We start from the raw sequence: 24,793 nt of genomic DNA, 5'->3' as shown, positions 1-24,793 counted from the left end.
AATCCTTGTGATTCTACATCTATTACTTACTTATATATTAATTAATCAGCCATTTAAATCATCTTCCATGCTTTATTTTTTTAATTATTTATTTATAATCTAGATATTTAATACTTCAAATTGATTATTTCTAGAAGTGATCAACCTGATCCATAAAAATTTTCCATGGATCATGAAAGATAAATCTCAAAAACACTCGCAATAGTAAATTGATAACTAACATTTATAGTTTATCTACCACTGTAAGTTGCACATCCCTCACCTGGGGTAAGATACTGTGTTTTACAGGTAGCTGCTCCTCCTAGTCCTCCTAAGGCAATCAACCTTCATAGTTCGTCCTTCATTATAGGTAGCCCATCCCTTACTAATTAGGTTTACAAGATATTGTGGTATACAGACAACCATTCCTCTAGATGTGGTCCTCCTAATCCCATCTAGGTTTACAAGACACAACACTACATTGCATAGTCATTCCACCATAAATAGAGGATGTGCATGCCCCAACTTAGAATCAAATCATGATAATATGTGAATCATTCGTTCGCCTTACCGTTGCATCATGTCAAGGAATATCTTCCATCTTTTTTAGCTAGCATCATATATCTAGTTCTTCGAGTCCACTAATCCTAGCTAGAAATAACCGATTCGATCCATGAAAATTTTCTATCAACCATCAAGATAAATTTAGAAGTACTCACAATGAATGATCCAATAGTCCAACAAAAATACTCTACAATACACTATAGCTAAGAATTGAATCGTGACTATACAAACTCTTCCGCTCCACCGTAGCCTATCCTCCATCCTTTAGATTCTATAAAATTTCATATCATACAATGTATATTAATTAACACTATTAAATAAATATACATAAATATAAATATTTGAAGAAGCTGAGAAAATTTTTCTCAGCTACTTTCTTTAATTTCCTCCCTCCATTTCTTCCCCATGAGATGGAAGGAAACAAAGCGTAGTAAAAATTCTCTGCAAGCTCTTATCATTACTTCTAGGAACCCAAAAGGCCACCATCTTCACTCTAACTATATATATATAGCAAACAACACACGGATCACACTGAGTAATTGAATTGAGATCACACAAAGTACTATGATATACAATAACAACGTTCTCAAGGGGATCAATATCAACGTTCTTAGCAGGGTTGGAGCTTCGGCATCTCACGTCCAACATGATGCATACTATCAGGAGCAATCAATCTTCATTCAGAGTGACTGCTAATGATACTGTGCATGCAGCAAGAACTGCAGAAGCTTCAACAATGCTCAGAACCTGCCACTCATGTATCTGTAAATTAGAAACTCCCCAGATAGCTTCCCTCGAAATCTCTTCCTACGTGCAAGATGAAGGAGATCGGCATGAGGCAAAGTCCTCTACTCCTCAGGTCCTCAACAGTGCTCTCCTGATGCAATGACAAAAACAGCTAGCCAATTAATACAAATGAACATCTTCTCGGTGAGAATGAGGATTGAGAGTGAAAATGTGAAATAACACTCACAGTGGGAGGTTGCTTCATGTTCCCTGAAGTGCTGCTCAAGTATGGTGTGGTCAGAGCCTACAAAGAATATACAAAGGATAGGGTAAGCGTAGTGAGAAGAGTTACTGAAGAATACAAAGAATGTTTCAGTTTTTTCAAGTGCCATTTATTTATTTTGAGAGAGATCAGAGATGAACTATACCTCAATTTGACTCTGTAAGAACCTGATGTAGCCAATTGCTTCTTGCAACACAGAGGCAGTATCAGTCTGTAAAATTCATCAAAACCAACAGTGTGAGAGTCCCAATTTCATGAGCAAGCAGAGTTAGACTGAAAAATACATAGGAAAGGAAAGTATCCAATACCTTCCCAAAAGGGGAAACAATCTGATGAAGTGCAGTTATTCTGTCTCCCAATTTTTCCTTCCTCACCTACAATTAAAAAAGAAATCAGCTTGTTGTGCGCAGCTAATTAGCAAAAAGCTTCATATTTCCACTGGAGTTGCTAATTAAGCTGCACATTTTGATATCAACCATGATGTTTTATAGAAGGGAACCTTCAACGTGGAATGAGCTGCGAAGGAGCCTTGAATCTTAGCCCTCTTGAGAGCTCCACCAGTCGCTGTGCTGTTGCACTTGAGAATGGAGAATCTCAAACTATTAGAAAAGTAACAGACAAATAATATTGTTTTAAAAATCTTCTTAGAATTTTCTAACACTTCGATCTTCCTACCTCAGGTGAGCTATCAGCTGGTTTAATAGTGTTTGAGAACTCCAACAGGTTGCTGCGCACAGTGGTGGAGGAGACGGGAGGAGTCAAAACTTGATGACTCCATGAACACCTAGACGCTTGGACGATCACTTCACTGCTCCTGGGGCTCTGGATCATGTACCCACTTCCACAGGATTCATGCTTAGCACCTGTGCTTGCGTCCGCAATCTGATTTTCCCAACAGCTCTCTATAATTTTAGCATCATGCTTCTCATCTTCACCAGCATACGATCCTCCCCTGCAGCAATCAACTCCATCAAATATGTGTTAGAAAAATAACAAGAGATAAGAGATTTAGAGAGCTACAGCAAAAGTTGGCTCCACGAGAGTAGAGGAAATTGGCTATCATGGCAAGGAGTCATAGTGGTCGAAGAAGATGACGGAGGAAGGGAGCAATAGCTTTGCTCAATAGGCGGCCTCATCATCATAGGACTTCCCCCCATGATTTGGACTAGAGGACTTTGATGAAGCAATCCTCTATTCATCTCTACAACCTTAATCTCCTTCTGACCACCAGAAAGCATGGGCAAGTGAAGACGAATGTATCTCAGTGTATATAAAGTGGAAGTATTTTATTTAACTGGATCAACTCTCTCTAAATTACTAAAAACATAAATTCTCCTTTCCCTTTTAACACTTGCTTTTGCTTTATCACAGAGTACGACAGAAAGTTGGATGGTCTTTAATTCGTTTTAGTGTGGAAAAAGACCAATAAGTATAGATTTACACTTACAGTCTCATGAAGAAACAAGTGTATAGAAAGAAGATGCCCTGGATCTAGATCCAACCACAAAACAACATATAAACTTGTCTATGGTATCATATATATATATTATCATATTACATGATGTACGTGCCCAGCAAATTCCCTTGATTTGCGTTTACTTTTAAACATTCCCTCGGGGGCATAAACGATTCGAGTCTCTTCTCATAATGAATAACCCTGAGCGAGGGGGTGGGCTTTCGGGTTTAGGGGGGGAAAGGTTCGTCACGACGAGTTTGGTTCCCCCGAGCAGTTTGTCCTTGTCCATAGCCAGGGCCATGCACTGCTCTTTCATGTGTAATTTAATCTTTTTCCCTTTAACTCTTTCTTGGAAGTTTCATTCTGCTTGCCATTGTCTTCATCTTGCCATGCAAATATTCCTTCCTTTCTCCACATGTTGTGCCGCCTCGTCTCTGTGCCTTCTTTGTTTTGGTGAACCGTGAGAGTTCCGATCGATCAGAGATTTTTTGTGAGTTGCAAAGTGATTGCTGGGGAATCGAATGAACCTGAAAAGTGCTGTGCAAGATTTAACATCTCTGATCGACTTAGCAAAGATGCTTTTGACCCAAATTAAAGGAAAAATATTGTTGAAATATTTAAAAAATATATATGATGCTGCGGCGATAAGTAACTTACACGTGGCATCATCAGGTCGATCAAAAGTCAAGATGGATTGTAAATTTAGGAGAAAAAGAAGATCGGCTCGGGTCAAGACGGATCTAACACGGGTCAAGCGGAGCACTAATATTGTGCAAAAGGCGGGTCCAGCCGCCCAGCGGCCCCCTAGGCCTGGCCCCACAGGGATCCTAGGAGGAGGTAAATCAGCGGTGAATGCTGGCCCGGGTAAAGCGTGGTGTCTCCGGAATTTAACACAGCCGGCCCAGATTATTCATCCAGTGCGCGTCCGTGGACCTTCGACCCTATGACTCATTGTGCAAGGATGTCACGCCTTAACCGGTTGATCAAGCCCGCGGGGGCAAGCGGAGCACTAATATGCATGTGTGGTAGGTCAAGATCATGCCCTAATATGTTAGGATAAGTTTAATTTGAGAGGGATTTGACTCCTTCAGCTAGATCACGCTCAAATCTCTCAACTTGACTAGCTCGACTACACTCGACTCTCTCAGCTCAACTCCTTCAATTCAATCACACCCGACTTCCTCAACTCGGCCCAAACATATACCTCCGAATTAATGTGATCATTAGCCTCCTCTAATCATAGAAAGTGTCCCCTCGGGGCGGTGTAATGGTTAAGACATGGAGAGTTGTCACATGAGGTCTTGGGGTCGAAACTCGACGTGACCGATCATAACCTCCCTCATGTCTTAGCCATTTGCACTAATGGCTAGTAGTCATCCGTGATTTACCTCCTCCGTGTTAACCTAGGGACGGATTGACGGAGGCGTTGGGGCGAACGAATCGTCTTTTGCCACATGGGTATTGTGATAAGCGGAAGATACGGAATAACAAAAGATGTGGAGTGATTGGGGATGAAGATAGGGATAAAGGAGTAGAGGCCTTGAACATGGGATTTATGCCTTTTGGGGGAAGGTATAAAGAGTAGCCCGCTTATGTGGATACAGGTATACACACATTATGCATCTTAAATTTTTACTTTTTGAGGTTCTTCGTCAACTAACTTATTTTTAACTTGAGTGTTGTAGTGACTTCTAACTCGAACGTCGTAGTGACTGTGCCGAGATCTATCTTGGCTCCTATTATAACCTCTTGCTAAGTGTTTCAGAGATTACAAAAGTTTAGTTCGCCACTGGACCATCATAGCCTCTTCATAATAATTGCTCTCGGATGAGATCTATGAAAGGAACACTAATTTCTTAAGAAAACCTGGTATAATGCCTTTGTTTGATGTCAAAAAATAATGATTGAATTGGTCACGAGTTCAAAAGATAATGATTTGAATTATTATTAATTATATCAGCTCAAAATGATTTGAAATGGGAACATCTTGGACTTTGAATTGGCTAAAACTGCATTCGACCAATATCCATTTTTATGATACACCCACCTTTCTTTTCCTGTAATTAAAAACAACGACAAAGATTGATGAATAGTTCCATCCTCCTTTATTGTTATGATCTCAGGTAAACAACTTCTCCTCTCAACTCGACTACAATTCTTCAATCTCAACGTTGAGTGCTATATATGAATAATAATGTCTCCAAAAGAATGCCTTTGTAAGTCAAAATGCTCGCTTCGCTTGCATCGATCGATCGAGATGAGCTACCTTCTTCGAGATGGGAACGCACAGATTGAATGAATATCAATCAGTCCATTGCTGCACAGATCGAGCATTTGTGTTGTTGTTGAGTACGTACGTTTGGAAAAGGGGGAGGAGGAATCCGGTGGTGGGGTCCCGCGTGCCTGCCTGTGATCTGCTGGTCGAGAGCAGCGGGGAGTTGAAAAAGGACGACGTTGACTCTGCCTTGCAACTTTTCCTCCTCCCCCTCAAGCACTGCACGTCCGATCGCAATCATCGCTCTTCCTCTCCCTTTTCCTCCCTCGGCCCTCTCCCAGTTCTCACTTACCTTCCTGCTCGTCTCCCCACGTCACGCATGCATCACGCATGCGTGTGCGAACTGATCAGACAATGCTATTGCTAGCTAGCTGCTGTTAATTATATATATAATTAATTTCTTTCAGCTAGCTAGCGATATTGGATCATTTCTTTGTCAGTTAATCGCCATAATTGCCTTGGAGGAGGATGCGGCGTTTCTTCGAGTTAGTGATGATGGTGGAGATCTCAGTGTAGATATTTAAAATGATTTTTTAAGGCAATGAATAAGCAATCGATCTCATGCGGTGCGGTGACAAGCTAAGCCTTAATTTCCCCATGCTCATCCTCAGCTTTAATTTACAGCTCTTGAGCCACGCATATAAAATCTGGAGCGTGCTCATCATTGCATGGATATGGAGCGTAGGCAGAGATGAGCTTTGTACTGCCTGCTATATATACTCGCCTCCAACTAGATAAGAAATTAAAACCTTTAGAAATGCGAATATATGCTATCATAATTAATCACTAAAGTAAATTTCAACCCACAGTATAATGCATAATAACACCTATATATGTATATTGTGGCAAGTGGCAAAAGGGGGCGATTCGCTTGCCCCCAGTGTCTCCGTCAGTCCATCCTAAGATCAACATGAAGGGGGTAAATCACGATAACTGGAGAAGCTAGTGCGCAGTGGGAAGGGATACATAGAGACCAAGGAATTACGCCCTGACTACCCTGAGGTTCAAACTCACACTCCCAAGTGACAAGTTTCTACGCACTAATCACTCCAGCTAAGCTCGTGAGGGCAACACCTATGTATATTGTGAGTGAACATTATAATATCCGAGAGAGAAGCCTTCTCTCATTTTTTTTTAATTTTTTTTTAATTGTAAAAAAATTTAATATTATTTTTTAAAAATAGTACCTTTTAAAGTAAGATTATTATTAAAAAATAATAATAACTTAAATATTCTAAAATATATTTATTTAATATGATATAATTTTAAGAGCATTGAGTGGACGGTTGGATACCCATAAATAATGAGCATTAATATTAAAAGAAATTTGGGTGAAAGAGATATGTTATCATAATAAGTTTGTGATAATGGACCTCCTATTTTTTGTTGAGATAGTGAGTATTATAATGATGATGCATTGTGGATGCCCTAACATATGTGCAACAATGCAAGTGTCATATGTACTTGTTATTTATTATATATATTTTTTTACATTAGTAATTAGAATTTTTCATTAATTGAGGGTAAGATCTAAAAAAACAGTAATAGATATAATTTAACAAAAATAAAAAAAATTATTATGATTTTTTTCTTTATTCATAGCATGGATCGAATTATTTTACTTCAATCAATTTTTTTTTTTCTAATTTTTAATAGTAAATTTAAATTTTCCAACTGAATAGATTTTAAAAGGCTCTCTATATATGTGAATACACACCCCGACTTCCAATAATTATAATAAAATGTTGAGTTGATTATACAATATTTAATTGTATAATGACACTTTTATTCCAAATGCATCTTAATGATGGTTTAAGCACCCTTTAGTTTTCAAACTACAATGTGATTGAAGAAGGACATTAACTTCCCCAAAAGTGCTTGGCACCAACCTGAAGAGATTTTCCCAGTGAAAGGAATTCCACAAGTCTAACATGAATTTAGAGGTGATAATGATTGTTATGAACCTGAAAATCTCTAATATTTTGCGATCAAAGCTCTTTTGCCATCAGCAACGAGTGCCTTTCATGGCTCTTTACAGTCAAAATGAAGTTTCTGTTTTCAGTTCATTATGAATCTAATAGCACACAGAAAGAAGAAACTTTATTGACATTATATCTCAAGGTCCTGGCATAATACCAATAGGATCGAAAGGAAGAAATTTTTTTTTGACAAACAAGACTATTGTTTCTAGTGCAATTCTTGCATCCATATAACTAGTGATGCAAAGAGAATAGCATGGTAGTTTCTTCTTCCCAAAATACGCGATGGAAATATCTCAAGAAATACCAATGGGAATGGCTCCATCCTCATCTACACTTCATATGTGCAGAGATCTTCGAATCCCATGTACTCGTGATGCTCAATCTTGTAAATCATGTTGGAAATGCCCACCCCACCTGTTGACCAATGGGATAGATTATATGAGCACATGTTTGAGAATGGCGACAACTTTGTTCTTAAGAGAATGTTGATTATATGAGCTGTGGAAGATGACTACTAACCGAGAGAGATAGCGCTGACGAAAATTGTAAAAGAAAGAATGAAGATAATGATAGAAGCTCTCCCCAGTATTTCGATAATCTTCCTCACTATGTGTTGGCCAACGAATGCGGCAACTAGTGAGACCGCCACTAAATATAATGCTGCCCAATTGTGAGGAACAACATAAGTGTCAACTAGCACAAATTATCGATTCAGAGAATAGAGTCAGATGAAAGGTGAAACTGTTAGACATTACCATATGGGACGGGGAATCGCTTCAAAAGGTAATACTCCACAACAGACATGGATGAAGAAAATGTCATTGCAAAAGTTGCGGTGGCACTTGAGACCTGAGGAAAGATTAAGTTATACTTCAGTAATTCAAGCATTTTGATCCAGAAAACTAAGCTTTAATCCAGAACAGTGGTTAGTTACACGATATCAATTGAACAAATGTTATAATCTCTAAGATCAAGATATCTTCTTATAATTGATCGATTGAATATTGTTTTACCACATGAATTCTAGTCCCACTCATATTTTCTAGCTCAGTCAAACAAATGTGTTAACTTGCTCAAGAAATAGGCTTTAGAGTTCTTATCTTATGAAAGGTTTATTCCACCATTGGACTCATAAATGTGGTTATGAGGACTTAACAACAAACTCAATCACAAACAACCACAGATCAAAGTTAACAAATTCATTAATAGTTTAACAAAACACAAACCTGAGGAGGAACACCGAGTTCCAAGAAAACAGGACCCAAAATGAAACCTCCTCCAAGTCCAAGAAGCCCTCCAACTACACCGGCAAGGACACCGATGAAGCAGTAGAAAACGAGCTGCAAAACTGTAAAACCTGTTTCTTCATCCCCCCTTGATGAGATTGCTCTCTTTCCCTTGTATAAGTTAACGGCTTCATATCCTGCTACTACCAGTGATACAGGAACCTGAACAAGTTTATGTGCACATTCATGTGAATATAGAAATCTAATCAAAGAAACAATTTCAGCTCAAGAAGTGCAATGGGACTACCTGAAGAAAGTTCAGAATCCAATACCACAGAGAGCATGTTGTTGTATAATTTTGCTGGAGGTTCAAAAACAACTTGCACCGGTAAGCGACTAATTGTAAGATAATGGGCATAGTTAATGCTTCAGAACAGATTGGTTCACCTTTACAACTTGGAGGACAAGGAAAGCTACCCATACAAAGCAAACGAGACCAAGCTCCTTCCAGCAAACATTTTCCAGGATTGGAACCTGCAATGATTATTTGTACATTCTAGTATCACGTTGATAGATGATGGTAGAAGGTTTCTGAGTGCTTCCTTCATTACCTCTTTTCGTAGAACCTTCTCCTCTTCTGTACTTGTATTCCCAGGACCAGATGGGAGGGCTTTGTATTCTATTTCTTCACTTCCTACTTGATATAAAAGAGCAATTTAGTCCAAAGTCAGTCATGTACCATGGCAAAAAATTAAAAAAAAAACTGACCAGCATACCATTTGACTCTTTATGCATCTTTGCCTCCTAGAATTCAAAGAAAAAATAGAATGCAAACTGTGATTCAACAGAATAGAAGCAAAAGTTACATTCTAATAAGATAAACTAGGAACATTCATATTACTCTCTTCATAATTGTTTCTTTCTTCCATGTCTCAACACCCTTCAAAAATGCCTTAGTTGATGTACCTATCGAAGAAAATACATACAACATAAACTTCCACAAACACTCAGGACTACAAAGCTGAAAGGAACTAGCATAGCAGAATTACCTATGAAGAGGATAATCAGAAGAACAGTGACCATCCAATCCGCAAAGATAACATTGAAAGCGACTCCAATACTAATCCCCAGCATAAGCATTGGTTGGAAAAGCAAAGCCAAATCGTAGTCGATGATCGGCATGTCCAGAGTTGGATGCCTAAGCTTGAGGTTGTACCAAACTGTTGATCCGGCAGCACCCATGATCATACCTATCCACAGCATTGTGAACACAAACAAGAAGAATAAGCGATCGATAAACTTAGTAAAGACAGAATAGTTAAACTAATAAGAAAGATAAATTCTATGAAGTCCAAAAACATGAAAGCTTTTCACTTAAAGGTCCCTCCAAAACAAAAGTCATGTTTTCCTTGTAGATTCAAGAAAACACCATTGACTGGTAGTTATGCACAAATTTGTCAGAATAGGACTCTAGAACTCAATAATGCAGACAGGACATGGCCTCACATTTTGATATGGCTGTGGAAGACTTAGCGTCGAATCCAATGATGAGAGTGAGCATGGGAACATATATTCCACCACCCCCGACTCCTCCGACGCTTCCAAAGGCTGAACCCAAGAATCCGATGATGGTTCCGACCACGATTTGCCACCCAAATTTCATAGACTTTAAGAAGAAACCAACAGAAAAAATATCTTTTTAACCAAAATGGTCACGAGAAGACAGAAAGGAGGCAAGAATAGGAGATAGGAATATATATATATATATAAATTACCGGCCAAACGTGTTGGTAGGAGGATTCCTTCGGCTTCCACAAGAAGTCGACCACCATAAGTACGTAATCGGACAGTCCGACCTCCTCAGCTTCAACAGCCTCTGCCACCGCCCCCACTGGCCGCAGTCGACGCTCAGCGGAGACCGCCAAAAAAGCTGCAAGAACGACCAGAACCGCAGCCAAGAACTGAGCGCTCCGCCACTTGGGTTCCATTTCCCCTCTTCCCGCTCTCCCTCCCTCGCGCGCGCGCGCCTAAAAATCGAAACTTTAGTCCCTCACTCAACTTCCCAGCTACAAGCGCGCCCTGGCAAAAGAAAAAGCTCCGGCGACACCAGCCAAAGCACGCAAACTCGAGGCCAACGCCCCCGCTCTCCGACCGTCCGACGTCGGAGCAAGAGAGAGCAGAGCAGAGCAGTCCGCTTCGACGGACCGGTTACCACCCGCACGAGACAGAAGACGCAGCGCCGTCTTTTAAGGTGTCTCTATTACTAACAACCCCTTCAATTACTGTTATTTATATTTACGGTAGCATTAGCTAGGTCGGTAAACGAGCCGAGTCGATTTTTTGGGGTGCTCAAACTTATTTAATAAGATAATCGAGCCGAGCCGAGCCGAGCCGAGTTTAAAATGTACCAAATTTTTGAAATGAGTGTTCAAGCTTGGCTTGGTTTATTTTTTTATGAGCTTGAGCTTGTTTAAAGCTTAACTTAAGCTTGATTCGTTTAGATGTTATCAAACTCTCAATTCAAGCTTGACTTGAGCTTGGTTTATTTAGATGTTATCAAGCTCTCAATTTAAGCTTATTTGATTATTTGAAACTTTTAATTATTTGATTAGTTATTAAGATTGATAATTTAAATTTATTTATTTATTTTATTTTATTATTTATTTAGCATATTGAAAAAAGTTTTATTAATAAATATGGTTCGTGAACGTTGTTCATGAACGTTGTTCACGAATATTGTTCACGAACGTTAACGAGCTGAACACATATGTGTTCAAGCTTGTTTGTTTAGTTTAACGAACTGTTCAAACTTGTTTGTTTAATTAATCTAATGTATATTGAACGAACATAAACAAGCTCTTACCAAGCCGAATACCAAGTTTATTCACGAACGCTTGGTTCATTTACAACCCTAGTATTAGCGTGGCGAATTTTCCAAAAGGCGGACTGAGTTTAAATTTATGTAAATACCCCTGACGATTCATCCATATTCACTAAACACCCCCTTAGGTTAATTAATGCTGTCATTTTCGTATTAGTGCTATGGTAAGAGTTAATTTCACATAAACTAATCAAACTTGTGATGAATTTAGCACCAAATTATAATTAATGTTAAAGGGTCAATTCCTACGCTCATCAATTCAACGGTTTTGGTGGAAATATAAAAGAATATTCAATACTGAATTGCCACTTCAAAATGTGACCAAATCTAATTTGTCCGTTCTAAAGAGAGCAAGATTCTCTCTCATCTTTACAAATAATGTGATTGGATTTGCCTTGTGAAAAAAATAGCAAAGATGGAATGGAAAAGTGTTTAGGTATTTTGATAATATTAAAAATATAATATATCTAAAGGCATTGAAATATTAATTATATATAAATAATGAATAATGGTGGATGGAATTAGTCGATGGAGTGTAGAGGATGTAATCAATTGAACCAATCTCAATCGCTAAGTGGAATATTATTATATGATTGATTTTATTTCACAAACTGAGTATACTCGTCCATTCAATTTCCCATCTTCTCTAATATACTTATCCAAATAAACAATAAATAAAAAAATAGTTTCTCTATTGTCCATTTGCTTGTGATAATATTTAATTTTCTCTATTGTCCTTAGGAGATTTCTATATTGTCGTATTTTTGCATTTTCAAATATCATTGATTTCCATTTTTTTTCCTCCAATATAAAATTCAATAAGATGGCAGCCATGATTTCAATCAAATTTGGATAGAAAATGACTCCATTCAACTCCGATCGCAAGAAAAGTAGTTGAGACCTCCAAACAAATCTATGCGAGATACTTTTAGATATTCATTATGTTTTACATTAACATGATTGACATAGATAATCATTTGTGCAGCAGCTAATTCACTATCATTGAAATATATTAAATAACTAGAGATGAAGTTGCATATCTTATTATTCAACTAAGAATAGGGAGTTTTTAATAATAACTCTTAATTAATTTAATAAAATCTAAAATTAAGTTATGTTAATATTCGTTTTTCTTTGCGTATCAAAAATAATTTCAAGACTTATTAGTAATTTTAATTTTTTATCATTCTCAAATCACAGATGCATTATCTACATTGCTCCTTCTTATCACTTCAATTCTCATCAATTTTTCATCGTTCTCTCCTCGCCTCTCCCACTCTAATTTTTGCTACAACTTTCTCATTCTTATCCTTTTTATATCACAATACATTAATTTATTTGTTTCGGCTCTTCTGCATATCGATACAACAACATTAATCTATATGTATCTCATCAATTCTTCGAGAAAAATCACAGCAACATCTATCCATTTCTGTATCTCATCATTTATCTCATTGGTTCTTCGGAAGATATAAGACATTCTCGTTACATAACTTAAGGTATGCTTAATAACCTAGTTTCTATTTTATTTGCGGATTAAAATTTTTATAGAATAAATTATGCTAGCATTGAATAATATATTGTTTAGTTACTTGACAATAAATATTTATTTTATATAATTTATGTATATTCATGCATTATATTATATACGCAACACGTGTTCACGATGGCTAGTCTAAATAAAAGATGTCTAGATTGGCTTCGTTTGTAATGTATACTTTTTTTTTAGTTAATATCAAGTATTCAATTCTTTGAGCCAACTAATCTTGGAGGTATTCGGACTGGCTCCGTAAAATTTTTTCATGCGCATGTGCACAGATTGATCACTTTAGGATGCACTTTGCACTTCTTAGGATGGGATATTGTGTTTCTTGAGAAGGGATATGATTTAGATTATCCAATTCAAGCAAAGCGGATCAAATCTAATTAAATCAAGAAATTCTAACCATTTACAAAGTATAAATAAGGCCTCCACTTTGCCATTTCACTCATTCAAATTAGAATACAAGAATTGCATTTCATATTTGTATTTTAGAGAGTTCAGAAAACTTCTTTGATGTGAAGGTCTTATGATTTATAATGCTGTTATCATAAAGTAAAATTATTATATTTTAGGAAATGATTATTTTATTTCACGAGCATCATGTTCCAGATAAATTTATTTCAAAGAAATAGTGTCCCACTCTTATCTCAAGATCGCCTAAACAATGTTATATCATCATTTTAACCACGTTCAAATTGCACCACATTCACCGACTCTAACCACTTTTTCATAATTAAATTTTCTATTCGGGAGATAATTAATAATATAGTTAAACTCTTTCAAAAACAGAGTATTGTTATATAGATTATTATATTATATGCAAATGATCAAGAGATGTTTATATAAGATTTTCAACTTCAAATCCCTTTCGGTCATAAATTCATCCTAAGAAAATAGGCCTAAAAGTGGTCGAACACTCGATGACATCAACAAAAACAGGTGACCTTTGGTGGGTCAAATAGATAATGAATGGCTCAACAGGAAAATAATATTGTTGTTTCTTCCGGTTAAATCCAATAGATATTTGACCATCACACTATTAAATTAATATCAATAAATAAATTATTCTTTTTCAAAAGATTTAATTCCTGATTTTTTTATTGAACTCGTGCCACATATATATATATATATATATATATATATATATATTTATTGGAGTCTATTTCTTATGACATACGTAATTACAATGTCCATTTAACTTATATATAACTCTGATAGCAACATAAAAGAAGACTAAGGCCACATTAAAAATTAATTGATACAAGGGCAAACATAGAAGAGAGTTGGATGGCTCTTGCATCATTTTTAATATATTTTTTTCCACTCTACCAGATCAAAAATTTGCACACAAAAAGTAATATAATTTGTTTGAATCATAAGTCTAGCTACCACTAGGAATACATATCATTAATTATATCTTGAGGCTTTGGAAAGACAAAATTCATACGCATCTGTGAGGCCTATATTTTAGAGTGGTGACACAATATGATTGATCACATATGAACAATAGCCATAAATGTAGCCACCAGTGGCCTTCAAATAATTGCAAAAGACAGAGCTCATGCATCACTCTCAACCCATGTTCAACCTAACTGTTTTGCATCTAACATCATGTGTTTTTTTGGTTCCTGCTAAATGTACCAAATGGTCGTTTAAACCAAACTTCATTGCTGGAAAATCTCAATGAGACATCAATAAATATTTGAGGAACATTTTACAGCAGGACATGGCGCTTAGTGTCCTTTGATATGTTAGAAGAACACATTTCACGTGATCGTTTGAAGAATACTGATGAAGAGGCGACTGGTTATGAGGAGCTTAATTGCAGCAAAAAGATCCATAGGACCGTAAATGAATCAAATAATTTGAACAAGTTTACTTTTCAATTTAGTAAGAATTTATTTATATTCATTCAATATATATAAAATTAATTAAATAAATAAGTTTGAAGAACTCTTTAAATTAAACAAATAAATTTGAATACATATGTATTCAATTAGTTCATGTCCGTGAATAATTTTCATGAACAACGTTCGTGAACAATGTTCACAAATCATATTTATTAATCAGACTTTTATCAACCTGCTAAATAAATAAAAAACTTTTAAAATGAATAAAAAAGATTTAATTATCAAACTCAATAATTAATCAAATAAGTAAAAATTTCAAACAATCAAATAAATTTGAATTGAGAGCTTGATAACATCTAAACAAACCAAACTCAAGCTAAGCTTGAACCAAACTCAAGTTCATAAAAAATAAATCAAATCAAGCTTGAACAATCATTTCAATAACTTAGTTTATTTTAGACTCAACTTAGTTTGACTCAGTTACTTTATCAAATAATCTTGAACACCCTAAAATTTAGCTCAAGTTAACCTGTTTACCGCTCTGATCCATAGTTGTATCAACACTTATTAGTCTCCAATTGACGTGAGTTTTATGCCCTTGCTTTTATGCACTTGTAGCGTGACACATTCATGGCTCGGTAGTATTCTAACCATATAATTTAAAGAATAATTGACGGAGAGCAGATCTCCTGGTCCACTTTTTGTGGACCAAGGGGTGGTCCACTCCTAATTACGGTCAGATCGTAATTGTTGTTGAGTTTTAATTCACATTATCCCTTATGCTTTTAGTCCCACATTGCTAAGCCAAGAAGGTTGGAAGACCTTATATATGGAGTCCTTCCATCCATGCTTAGAAATGTTAAGGGGACTTACACGCATGTGCGGGTTGAGCCCAAATTAGGTGGTTTCGGGGGGTTCGAGTCGGAAATCCATAAACCGGGCGCGACGCACACGATCATCGCGCGCAGGGGGGGGTATAAATACACTTCCTCTGCTCCTTCTCAAATCACTCCGAAAAAAGCAAAGCATTCCTCTGCTTTCTTCTTCTTCTTCTTCTTTCTAAGTTCTGAGGCTTGGATCTGAGGTTGAGTCTGAGTGTGACGTTCGTCTTGGAGTGCACCTACGAACAGCGTGAGCGGTTGTCGGATCTTGGGAGGATTTTGTCGGAGAGCCTCTGCATCGTGGGCGGCAATAAATTCTCTAAAGACAGTCGGCAAGCCCGACGCTTCAATCGGAGATACACAAATTCTTAACCTTACTCTTATTACCGTTTATTGCATGCTTGTCATTTATTGGTGCAATTATAGATTACTGTGTTAGCGTAATCATATCATAACAATTGCGATACGACTACAATTAGTTGCAATTTCTCCTTGGGTTCACCGTCCTTATCAGGTTATAGTTTGGGTTGGAGTGGGCGGTCGGAGGCTGCTCCCTGCTCAGCGTCCGACAACCTAGACACTTGTCCACTTTCAGCATCCTTCGGACCACTTCCGGCCGCTCGCTTAGACCCAAACTATAACTTGGTGGGGACGGTGAACCTAGGAAGAAATCGCAACCAATTGTGGCCGAATCACAGTTGTGATCAGGCCGTAATTGGGAGTAGACTATCCCCTAATCTATTTTTTTACGGACAAGGAGAACTAATTTGTAATTGAGGATGCATTCAAAGTTAGAGAATTTTTAAAAAACACATTCAACTTTTAGGTTTTCCAAAAGAAGTATTTATTTTTTACCCTCCCCATCAACCACACTGTAATGCTACATTTAAAATAAAATAGTAATGTAATATTGATATAATAGATGATGATATAATAGGAGATAGAGTTCAATGATGTAAAAAGATTTATACAATCGATCCTACCTAGTGGGAAAAGATTTCATTATTGTTATTATAACACTGTAATGCTGAATTTCACAGAACACATTAAAAAAACATCTGATTTTTAAAAATCAATACTGTTGGTGCAACCTTAGGTCAAGGTTGACCTGGGTGACCCGACTCGAGGTATATTTTGTTGTTTGAAAAGAATAGAGAAGTTATATTTTGATGTTTGACAAGAATAGGAACTTGGGGGATTGTGGGTGCAACCTTTGGTCAAGGTTGACCTGGTTGACCCGACTTGAGTTCACCTGATTCGGGAAAAGTCCAAGTATGGAGACTTGGCATGGAAAAGTCCAAGCAGGGAGCTTGGCACGGGAAAAGTCCTAGTATGGAGACTTGGCACGGAAAAGTCCAAGCAGGGAGCTTGGCACGGGAAAAGTCCAAGTATGGAAGCTTGGCATGGGAGGTCGGAGAGGGCTCGGTAGCTCGTTCTCCGGACTAGGTCAGAGAGGGCTCGGTAGCTCGTTCTCTGGACTGGATGGAGTCGGAGAGGGCTCGGTAGCTCGTTCTCCGGACTAGGTCAGAGAGGGCTCGGTAGCTCGTTCTCTGGACTGGATGGAGTCGGAGAGGGCTCGGTAGCTCGTTCTCCGGACTAGGTCAGAGAGGGCTCGGTAGCTCGTTCTCTGGACTAGGTCAGAGAGGGCTCGGTAGCTCGTTCTCTGGACCGGACGAAGTTGGAGAGGGCTCGGTAGCTCGTTCTCTGGACTAGGTCAGAGAGGGCTCGGTAGCTCGTTCTCTGGACCGGACGAAGTTGGAGAGGGCTCGGTAGCTCGTTCTCTGGACTAGGTCAGAGAGGGCTCGGTAGCTCGTTCTCTGGACCGGACGTGGAAGTCGGAGAGGGCTCGGTAGCTCGTTCTCCGGACTAGGTCAGAGAGGGCTCGGTAGCTCGTTCTCTGGACCAGGAAGACGTTAGGGTTTAGGCTGGGAAGCTCTAAAACCAACAGAGGCGTTGGATCGGTTTGTTGACCGATCCAATGATACTTTGGCTGTCTGGATCGGTCTGTGGATCGATCAGTAACCACACAGTAGCTCTCTGTGGGTTATCTGATCGGTCTGGTGACCGATCAGTAACCAAACAGTAGCGTTGAGAAAGGAGAGGGGGCCTGATCGGTCCACAGACCGATCAGAGATCGCAACCAATTCTCTATGAGAGTTGGGATCGGTCTGGGGACCGATCAACATAGGGCCTGATCGGTTCCCTGACCGATCAGATCAGCCCTGGACCGATCAGGGTGGAGCCTGATCGGTCCAGGCCTAGCCGTTGAGTCACAACGGCTAGATTTCTTTCTGCTTCTTCTTCGCAGGTTCATATAAGAGGGCTTCTACAGTAAGGTTGGTAGGCTGGAACTTCTTGTTCTTCTTGCTCCTGCGATCTGAGCTTTGTTGAGCTCTCCACTGCTGAAGCTTCGTGTGAGCTTCCCTCGGCTGGGTTTCCAACTGATCAGTTGCTGCTGTGGTTGGCATCCGTGAAGTTGCTGCTTCATCAACAGTCGACGAGAAGGCAAGCAAACTAGTGTTTTTATATTCATATTGTTCTTGGCTTCTTTATATCTTTGTACTCTGATCTTGTTGTTGCAAGAGAGATTGTGGCGAGGTTTCTCCACCCAGAAGGAGTTTTTATTAGCCGATTTTCCGGGGTCTCATCCACCGACGGATTGATAGGATTCGTCCACCTTACGGACACGCCGAGGAGTAGGAGTATCATCTCCGAACCTCGTTATATCGTCGCGTTTGAGGTTTGATCTTCTCCATTTTCGTTTCTACTTTTTATTTCCGCTGCGCTAACTCAAATTGTAGGAAGAAACGTGAATTTGGGGTCGGCTATTCACACCTCCCCTCTCTAGCCGCGTCCGAAGGTCCTAACAAATACTAGAGTAGTGACAATTTTAGGATTTATGCTGCGCTAAAGTGGTATTGATTTTTGAAATGTAACACTAATGAGATATTAATTTTTAAAATATAGCATCATGATAATGTTCTTTGAAATCCCTATTCTTTAAATGCAACAATACATTAATTGGCGAGTGGGATAAAATATGAAACAAGTACTCTCTTCGACAAATCTCAAAATTAAATGTGTCTCTTGAGAATTCCGCAACTGCAAATGTGCATTGTAATTTAAATAAAGTGGCTATTGTTCTTTTCAGTTCACAGTGAGATGAAGAAGGTATGTGAAGAAAAGTCTTTTCACTGCATCTTTTTCTTTTCTTGGTGAAGCTTCCTTGTCCATGGCAATAAGCATGAGTATTCATTCTTTTTGAGACTTGGATTGATCCTTATCCAGCCGCAAGAAAATAGTGAATTTGAGTTAAATTGAGCAAGAAGCTGATAAAATTCTTAGAAGGCTAGTCATCTTCATCAGAAGGTTTTGGGTCAAAAAAAAAAAAAAAAAACTGAGAGTTGGAGTCAATCACAAAACTGAACATTTGATAGAGAAAATGATGTTTTCTTCTGATGTGTGATATGTGTTGGACAATCTTCGTTCTGAGATAGAGGGGAATTTACTGAACTGAAAGTACCCGAAATTAATTTTAGATTTATCTGACAAGATAACCTACACTGATAATCACATACGGTTAAGCTCCTTACTGCTTGGTTATCCAAGTGAGCGACTGAGTCTGAGTGGGAAGTGGAGTCTGAGTCAGCTTATCACCCAACTGTCGAGGTTGAGTGCCGAGCTGCTAGGTCGGTTGAGTCAGCCGAGTTCCACCTCCCAAGTATAGAGTCACCTGACTACCGAATGTTGCGTAGCAATTTGGCCGAATGGGCTTCCATGCTGCGAGTCGGGAGAGCTGTCGAGCCACGCCCCAAGCGGGTAGATGAACACTAAGTCAGGATGTCAAACCGCCCAATTGCTGAGTGGTCGGAGAGTGAAACTGAGTGGTGACGGCCTTATCTGAGTCATCATCATAAATGGCCAGTGCCTCTGCTACATTCTTTGATGGGAACCCTATCTCGCAGAGAATGTTGAACCCTTTCACAAATTCCCTCATCTGTTGAACCATTGTTTCAAATTCAAATATATTGTTTCATATTTTTCCAAAAAAAGAAAAGAAAAGAAAAGGAAAGGGCTTAAAGAAATGGAGAAAGACAATGCCATTCATTTGGGAGACAGCCGAGAAGTAAAACTTTAGCTTACACGCTGTATCTAGTTCCTCCATTTTGGTTATGAATCACTTTATTACATCCACACCAAAGATGAAGTTTGTAACAACACAGTAGGATAAGAAACGCAGTTGAAATGAGAAGAATAAAAAGAAAACAGCGGAAAATTTTCATCACAAAAGGAGTTAACTAATACCAGATATGTAGTTGTATCACCCTTATGATGGGAGAGAATTTTTTTTAAGAAACATTAGGTACCTTTATTGGATTGTCACTAATCATATCCAAAAGTTGAGAAGATGGATGATTAAAAATATGACTCTAGCATTGATTGGATGGAGACTCCTTATTACCCTGCATGTTACAAAGAGCGTTAGTGTCAGATTAGAGAAGGGGTCCTGGTCAGTGATCAATTTTTGAAGAGGAATAGTAAAATGAATAGTAGTAATGAGCATGTAAAATTACGTAGCGTCGAGTACTTCTGCCTATAGATGGAGATCCATTTTTATAGTATTTGTGTGTATGCATGAATCTCAAAACGTTTTTAAGAAAGGACAGATCATAAAGTGACTTTGACACCTTTCCTAAAATGAGCTTATAAATCCCTGTGATTGGATAGGCTGGAAACTTCGAAAGCATGATTTACCTGCAGAATATTCTCTATCCCCTGTGGCATAAAATGCCAAAAAAGATTAGGAGGTCATTGGACCACGGGACCCACAATAAGCCCTCCTGGCCCAGTGATCAAGTCCCTAATATAATCTGACTGGCAACCACTCACGGGAGTCACTAGCTCGGCTTTGTAAAGTATAGTCGGCGACTTGGCCTTCATTCAACTTCTTTACTGGAACACCTAACGAACAAGTCAAAGCGTCCATGATGTTCGATTGAATCATAAGTTTGATCGGCTAGAACACTTGGTCGGGCTAGTTGACACCGGGCTTCGAGTCTTGTCTAATTGGTCATCAGTTCCAATCGAGTGAGTTCTTGATCCGCCTCAAGATTCGCCTATGCGAAAGGAGATCAGAGATCGAGATCCGAGGCCTGACTCGATCGACCATAAGGCTCGATCGGCGGTCGGTTGAGCTTTCGTTCTTGTAAGTGGCTTAAAAGGTTGACTGCCCCTTGACTTTGACCGTCCTGTTAGTCGGCCTCCTGGCTTTTGACCTGCGTTTGGGGGGTCATCTTAACCACTGTATTATAAGCCTCCCCCTCAAGTCTAGTCGAAGGAGGTTGCAAGTCTGACTGAGACCTTTGGTGTTGTCTGTAATCCTCCAATCGAGCATTCCTCTGCTTTGACCAGTTATTGTATTTATTCTCCAATGTTTTTGAGGTTCCCCATGTTCGACCGGTTGGTTTAGCATTGTCAAGTAGCTTCGGTTGATGAAATACTCCTGATCGGATATTCACTTATAAATGCGACCTAGTTTAAGCTGACATCATATTAACCTCTTGAAAGTTGAGAAAATCACCTGTCATTAATGCCCCCCATGCTGAGCATGATTCTTTGTCATAAGTCTACTAATTACTTCTCATCCCTCATAAATGAGTCATATGATTTATTACCACATGTTGCATGCTCGCACTGCCAAATATTCGAAGTGACAGACGATTGTTGAGATGTGATGTGACAGCTGTTGGTCCCTTTAGAGACCGGCTAGAGTGGTGTGAATAGCCTGTACAACAAAAGCACAAAAAATATCTTTCTCAAACTTTTACAGCTTTAATAAATCTAACACTCGCATAAAAAAATAAGAGACTAATTAAAGAAAGAAAGAGGCACAACGAGATTTACTTGGTTACAAAAGGGGAGGTTGTTAATCCAAAGAAATTGAAAACACACTAAACTCTCCTTCAGGTGGAGAAGCCTCTTTACAGCAATTAACGCACTAGATCAGAAAGCTAAACGAAAGAGAAATGATTACAAGTGTTTTTTCTAAGCTTTTGGGACCAGGGCTGTATTTATAGTCCTGGTTGGGGCGCTTGGAAGGGTTCCAAACGCCTGGGGGGATAAACTTTTATCCCCATCGCAACAGAATGCGCCATGTCGCGTTTTGGATAAAAACCTACTCCAGGCGCGCGGAAGGGTTCCAGGCGCTTGGATTTGGAAAGTCAACATTTTGTTGACTTTTCATCCCGACCTTCTGCTCCGGCTTCGGTTCCGGTCGCATTGGTCTGAGTCTTCTGTTTTGGCTCCACTCATTTGGGTGATTTCGGTCATCTGGAATAGGGCTCACCCAAACCCATTTTCCAGCCTTCAAGCAATCTTTCGCTCTGGCTTCTTGTTCCTCGAAAACGTTGCGCGCCTCCTTCTCGTCCGCCAGCGTACTCTTCCGCAGCATTTCGTCCCTCGAACTCACTAAGCCAGTCGACTATCTCCCGTGTTATCCTTCTCGCTAACTGTGTCTTTCGCTCGACTTCCTGTGCTCTTAAATTCCTGTACACTTAGACACAGAGGTTAAATACCAACATGACCTAACTTGGCTTGATTAATCACATTAAAACTACCATGAGGTACTTACAATCTCCCTCGTTTTGATGTGAGCAAATCCCAAGTTAAGTTAGGGTAAAACCACAAAAAAAAAATAGTTATAAAATAAGATTTTTGCAAATACAAAAATTAAAAATTATACTACACTCCTAGATTTAATCTTTACTACTCCCCCTTTTGATCACATAAAAAATGGGGTACATTAAAAAATTCTACTTAACAAAAAAGTCTATGGGACAATTTAAAAAAACCTTAAAGTTTAAGCTTCAATTTTTTTTAAACATATTTAAGGCAGAAAAAAATTTCATATAAAGTTGAAATTATCGTTATAAAAAATTTCTAAAAAATTTGACATTCAGAAAATTTTAAGATTTGAAAATTTTCTTATAGTTAAGTGATAACGTTCTCAAAAAAGTTAACTTTTAAATAATTTGTAACAAAATTTTTGACAAACATTTGAAAGCATTTTTATAACAACTAATTGCTTAATATTTAGTTAATTAAATACTTATTTCATAATTGACTTCCAGGCTGTGGCAAGGCACTAGACCGTCTTGGATATTGGAACAATAACCACTTTTTAGACAAAACCTTTTAAAGAAATTAAATATTTAACTTTCTGTCTGAAACTTAAAAAAAATAACTAATCTAAATATGATTTTGGAACTCAAAATATGTTCCTTCTTACAGGATTAATAAGAAATTTCTTATGGCCGATTGCATCAGGTATCAAAATAACATTGGATAGAACTCCTTGGCACCCCCTCATCATGAGATTCCTTGCACTGATGCAAGAAATGTGGTGCAACCTCTGTTTGTTCCTGGTTGCCTCAAAAATAAACAGCTCCCCGCGGAGTGGTTGGACAGACACTGACCTCCATCGGAAGTCGATCGAAGCTCCATTCTGCGATAACCAATTCATTCCCAGAATAATGTCGAACTTAGGCATTGGCAACACAATGAGATCTGCCTGAACCACATGCTCCTGCAGTCTAAGCTCCATGTCCTTCGCTATCCTGGTAGATAACATCTACTCGCCAGAAGGTCCGGTGACTCTAAATCCAATCCCCCTGTCTTCTGGTAAGATTCCTAGTCGCTCTACGAATGTCTCGGATATAAATGAGTGTGTAGCTCCTGAATCCAGCAAAGCATAGGTAGCTACACCTGCGATGGATATCCAACCTGTGACAACAATACCATTATACCCACCTAAGCATAACAATTACCAAAAATTGCCCGTTAAGCCCCTTAACATTTCTAATCAATCAAAATTTCATCCTTATTATGTTTGGAGCTCTATATTTCTTGTCTATATTTCGGTTATTGGAGGTCCCATCTCAGATCATGTAAATTGGTCATGCTTAACATTTTATGCGATAGGCAATAAATACATTAAATTAGTTGGATTACCTGTGACAAGCGTAGTGTCTGACTCTGCTTCCTTGTCATGCATCACAAATGCTCGTCCGGTCACCAGTTCTCACAACTTTGGGCATTCTTTAGCTTTGTGCCCATCTCCTCCGCATTTGAAGCACTTGTAGGTACCCCACAGGCATTGACCATAGTGCTGGCGATTGCACTCCTTGCACAATGGCTTTTCCTCTGTCTTTGGGACAGTTGCTTCCTGTGGTTGTTGCTTCGTTTTCCCTTAAGGCTTCGACTGTCCTTATCCTTTCTGTGGTCTGATATATGATTCTTATTCTGCTGTTGTTGTTGTTGCGAAGGAGGCCTCTTCCTCTACACTTCCCACTCCATATATTTCAAGGATTGCTCAGCTCTGAAGGCTCTAGTGACAGCGTCCTGGTATTCAGTCGGATCGACCAACAGAACGTCCCGGTGGATGGCAGGCCTGAGACCATCGAAAAAGTGCCTTAATTTTTTAGTAGCATCATTTGCAATTAGGGGCACAAAATGACAACCTCTATTGAACTTCTTGACAAACTCAGCAATAGACAAGTCCCACTGTCGGAGACTCATAAACTCCCTCTTCAACCTCGATCTCACATCAGCTGTAAAATACTTTTCATAGAAGATCCACTTGAACTCCTCCCAAGTCAGGGTATTCTGATTAATCCCCTTTTCAGCTCCCTCCCACCATAGAGAAGCATCATCCTTAAGCAGATATATGGCACATCGAAATCTGTCAGTGTCATCCATATATCGAAATATCACCTCCAAGGATCGGATCCACCCCTCAGCAACAAAAGGGTCGGTAGTGCCAGCAAAATCCTTAGGATCCATCCTCCTGAAATGCACATACACATCTTCCTATCGTCCCCTATGGGCATTACTAGTATGCCACTCCAGGAGTCGAGTCATTCCTTCCAGTATACAGGTAGCAACATCTAGTAGCGGATATGGGGGATCAAGCGCGGCATGTCTCTCCTCACGTTCTCCTCCATCACAACCATCTGCCCTACGCCTTTGATAGGCCCGTCCTAGAGGCATACCTGCACATATCATCCAATCCCACTCGTAACCATCTTACACTCGTTCGAAACATTTAACCGCATAACTTTTATAACATATAAGCATTTAAATTCAGCA

The 24,793-nt window shown here is 38.9% G+C and overlaps 3 protein-coding genes across 4 annotated transcripts; all 3 read right to left on the bottom strand.

Annotated features, from left to right (window-relative positions):
- Positions 1–1,030: 1,030 nt before the first annotated feature.
- LOC122038673 (transcription factor bHLH68-like) lies at positions 1,031–2,881 on the bottom strand. Its single transcript, XM_042598542.1, has 7 exons — positions 2,573–2,881; positions 2,228–2,504; positions 2,052–2,129; positions 1,861–1,926; positions 1,698–1,763; positions 1,517–1,573; positions 1,031–1,420 (listed from the first exon to the last, which is right to left on the bottom strand). The coding sequence occupies exons 1-7, from the start codon at positions 2,788–2,790 to the stop codon at positions 1,313–1,315; spliced, it is 870 nt and encodes a 289-aa protein (XP_042454476.1). The 5' UTR covers positions 2,791–2,881; the 3' UTR covers positions 1,031–1,312.
- Positions 2,882–7,358: 4,477 nt separating this feature from the next.
- Positions 7,359–10,734, bottom strand: LOC122038672 (sulfite exporter TauE/SafE family protein 3-like). Of its 2 annotated transcripts, none has more exons than XM_042598540.1 (12): positions 10,267–10,734; positions 9,998–10,157; positions 9,541–9,741; positions 9,393–9,457; positions 9,268–9,295; positions 9,103–9,188; positions 8,939–9,025; positions 8,799–8,852; positions 8,492–8,713; positions 8,021–8,114; positions 7,785–7,925; positions 7,359–7,679 (listed from the first exon to the last, which is right to left on the bottom strand). In XM_042598540.1, exons 1-12 carry the CDS (start codon positions 10,477–10,479, stop codon positions 7,594–7,596), a joined length of 1,437 nt encoding a protein of 478 aa, XP_042454474.1. In that variant the 5' UTR covers positions 10,480–10,734; the 3' UTR covers positions 7,359–7,593. The 2 variants fall into 2 exon arrangements, with proteins under 2 accessions (XP_042454474.1, XP_042454475.1); XM_042598541.1 differs by having other exon boundaries at positions 9,103–9,185; positions 10,267–10,733.
- Positions 10,735–23,983: 13,249 nt separating this feature from the next.
- On the bottom strand, positions 23,984–24,487 carry LOC122008077. The gene has a single exon (XM_042563666.1). It carries the CDS (start codon positions 24,485–24,487, stop codon positions 23,984–23,986), a length of 504 nt encoding a protein of 167 aa, XP_042419600.1.
- Positions 24,488–24,793: the final 306 nt, after the last annotated feature.

The sequence above is a fragment of the Zingiber officinale genome, chromosome 1A, assembly GCF_018446385.1.
Source record: "Zingiber officinale cultivar Zhangliang chromosome 1A, Zo_v1.1, whole genome shotgun sequence".
Lineage (NCBI taxonomy): Eukaryota > Viridiplantae > Streptophyta > Magnoliopsida > Zingiberales > Zingiberaceae > Zingiber > Zingiber officinale.
Note: the sequence above shows the minus strand (reverse complement) of the source record. Positions and strands in the feature narration are given on the sequence as shown.

Coding starts and splice junctions, on each gene's coding strand:
- LOC122038673 (XM_042598542.1), bottom strand. CDS start 2,790: ATGCTTTCTGGTGGTCAGAAGGAGATTAAGGTTGTAGAGATGAATAGA. Junction 1,927..2,051: donor CAGCTCATTCCACGTTGAAG/GTTCCCTTCTAT, acceptor TTTTAATTGTAG/GTGAGGAAGGAAAAATTGGG. Junction 1,764..1,860: donor TTGTTTCCCCTTTTGGGAAG/GTATTGGATACT, acceptor TGAATTTTACAG/ACTGATACTGCCTCTGTGTT.
- LOC122038672 (XM_042598540.1), bottom strand. CDS start 10,479: ATGGAACCCAAGTGGCGGAGCGCTCAGTTCTTGGCTGCGGTTCTGGTC. Junction 7,926..8,020: donor GCGATTCCCCGTCCCATATG/GTAATGTCTAAC, acceptor ACAATTGGGCAG/CATTATATTTAGTGGCGGTC. Junction 7,680..7,784: donor CGTCAGCGCTATCTCTCTCG/GTTAGTAGTCAT, acceptor ATTGGTCAACAG/GTGGGGTGGGCATTTCCAAC.
- LOC122008077 (XM_042563666.1), bottom strand. CDS start 24,487: ATGGATCCTAAGGATTTTGCTGGCACTACCGACCCTTTTGTTGCTGAG.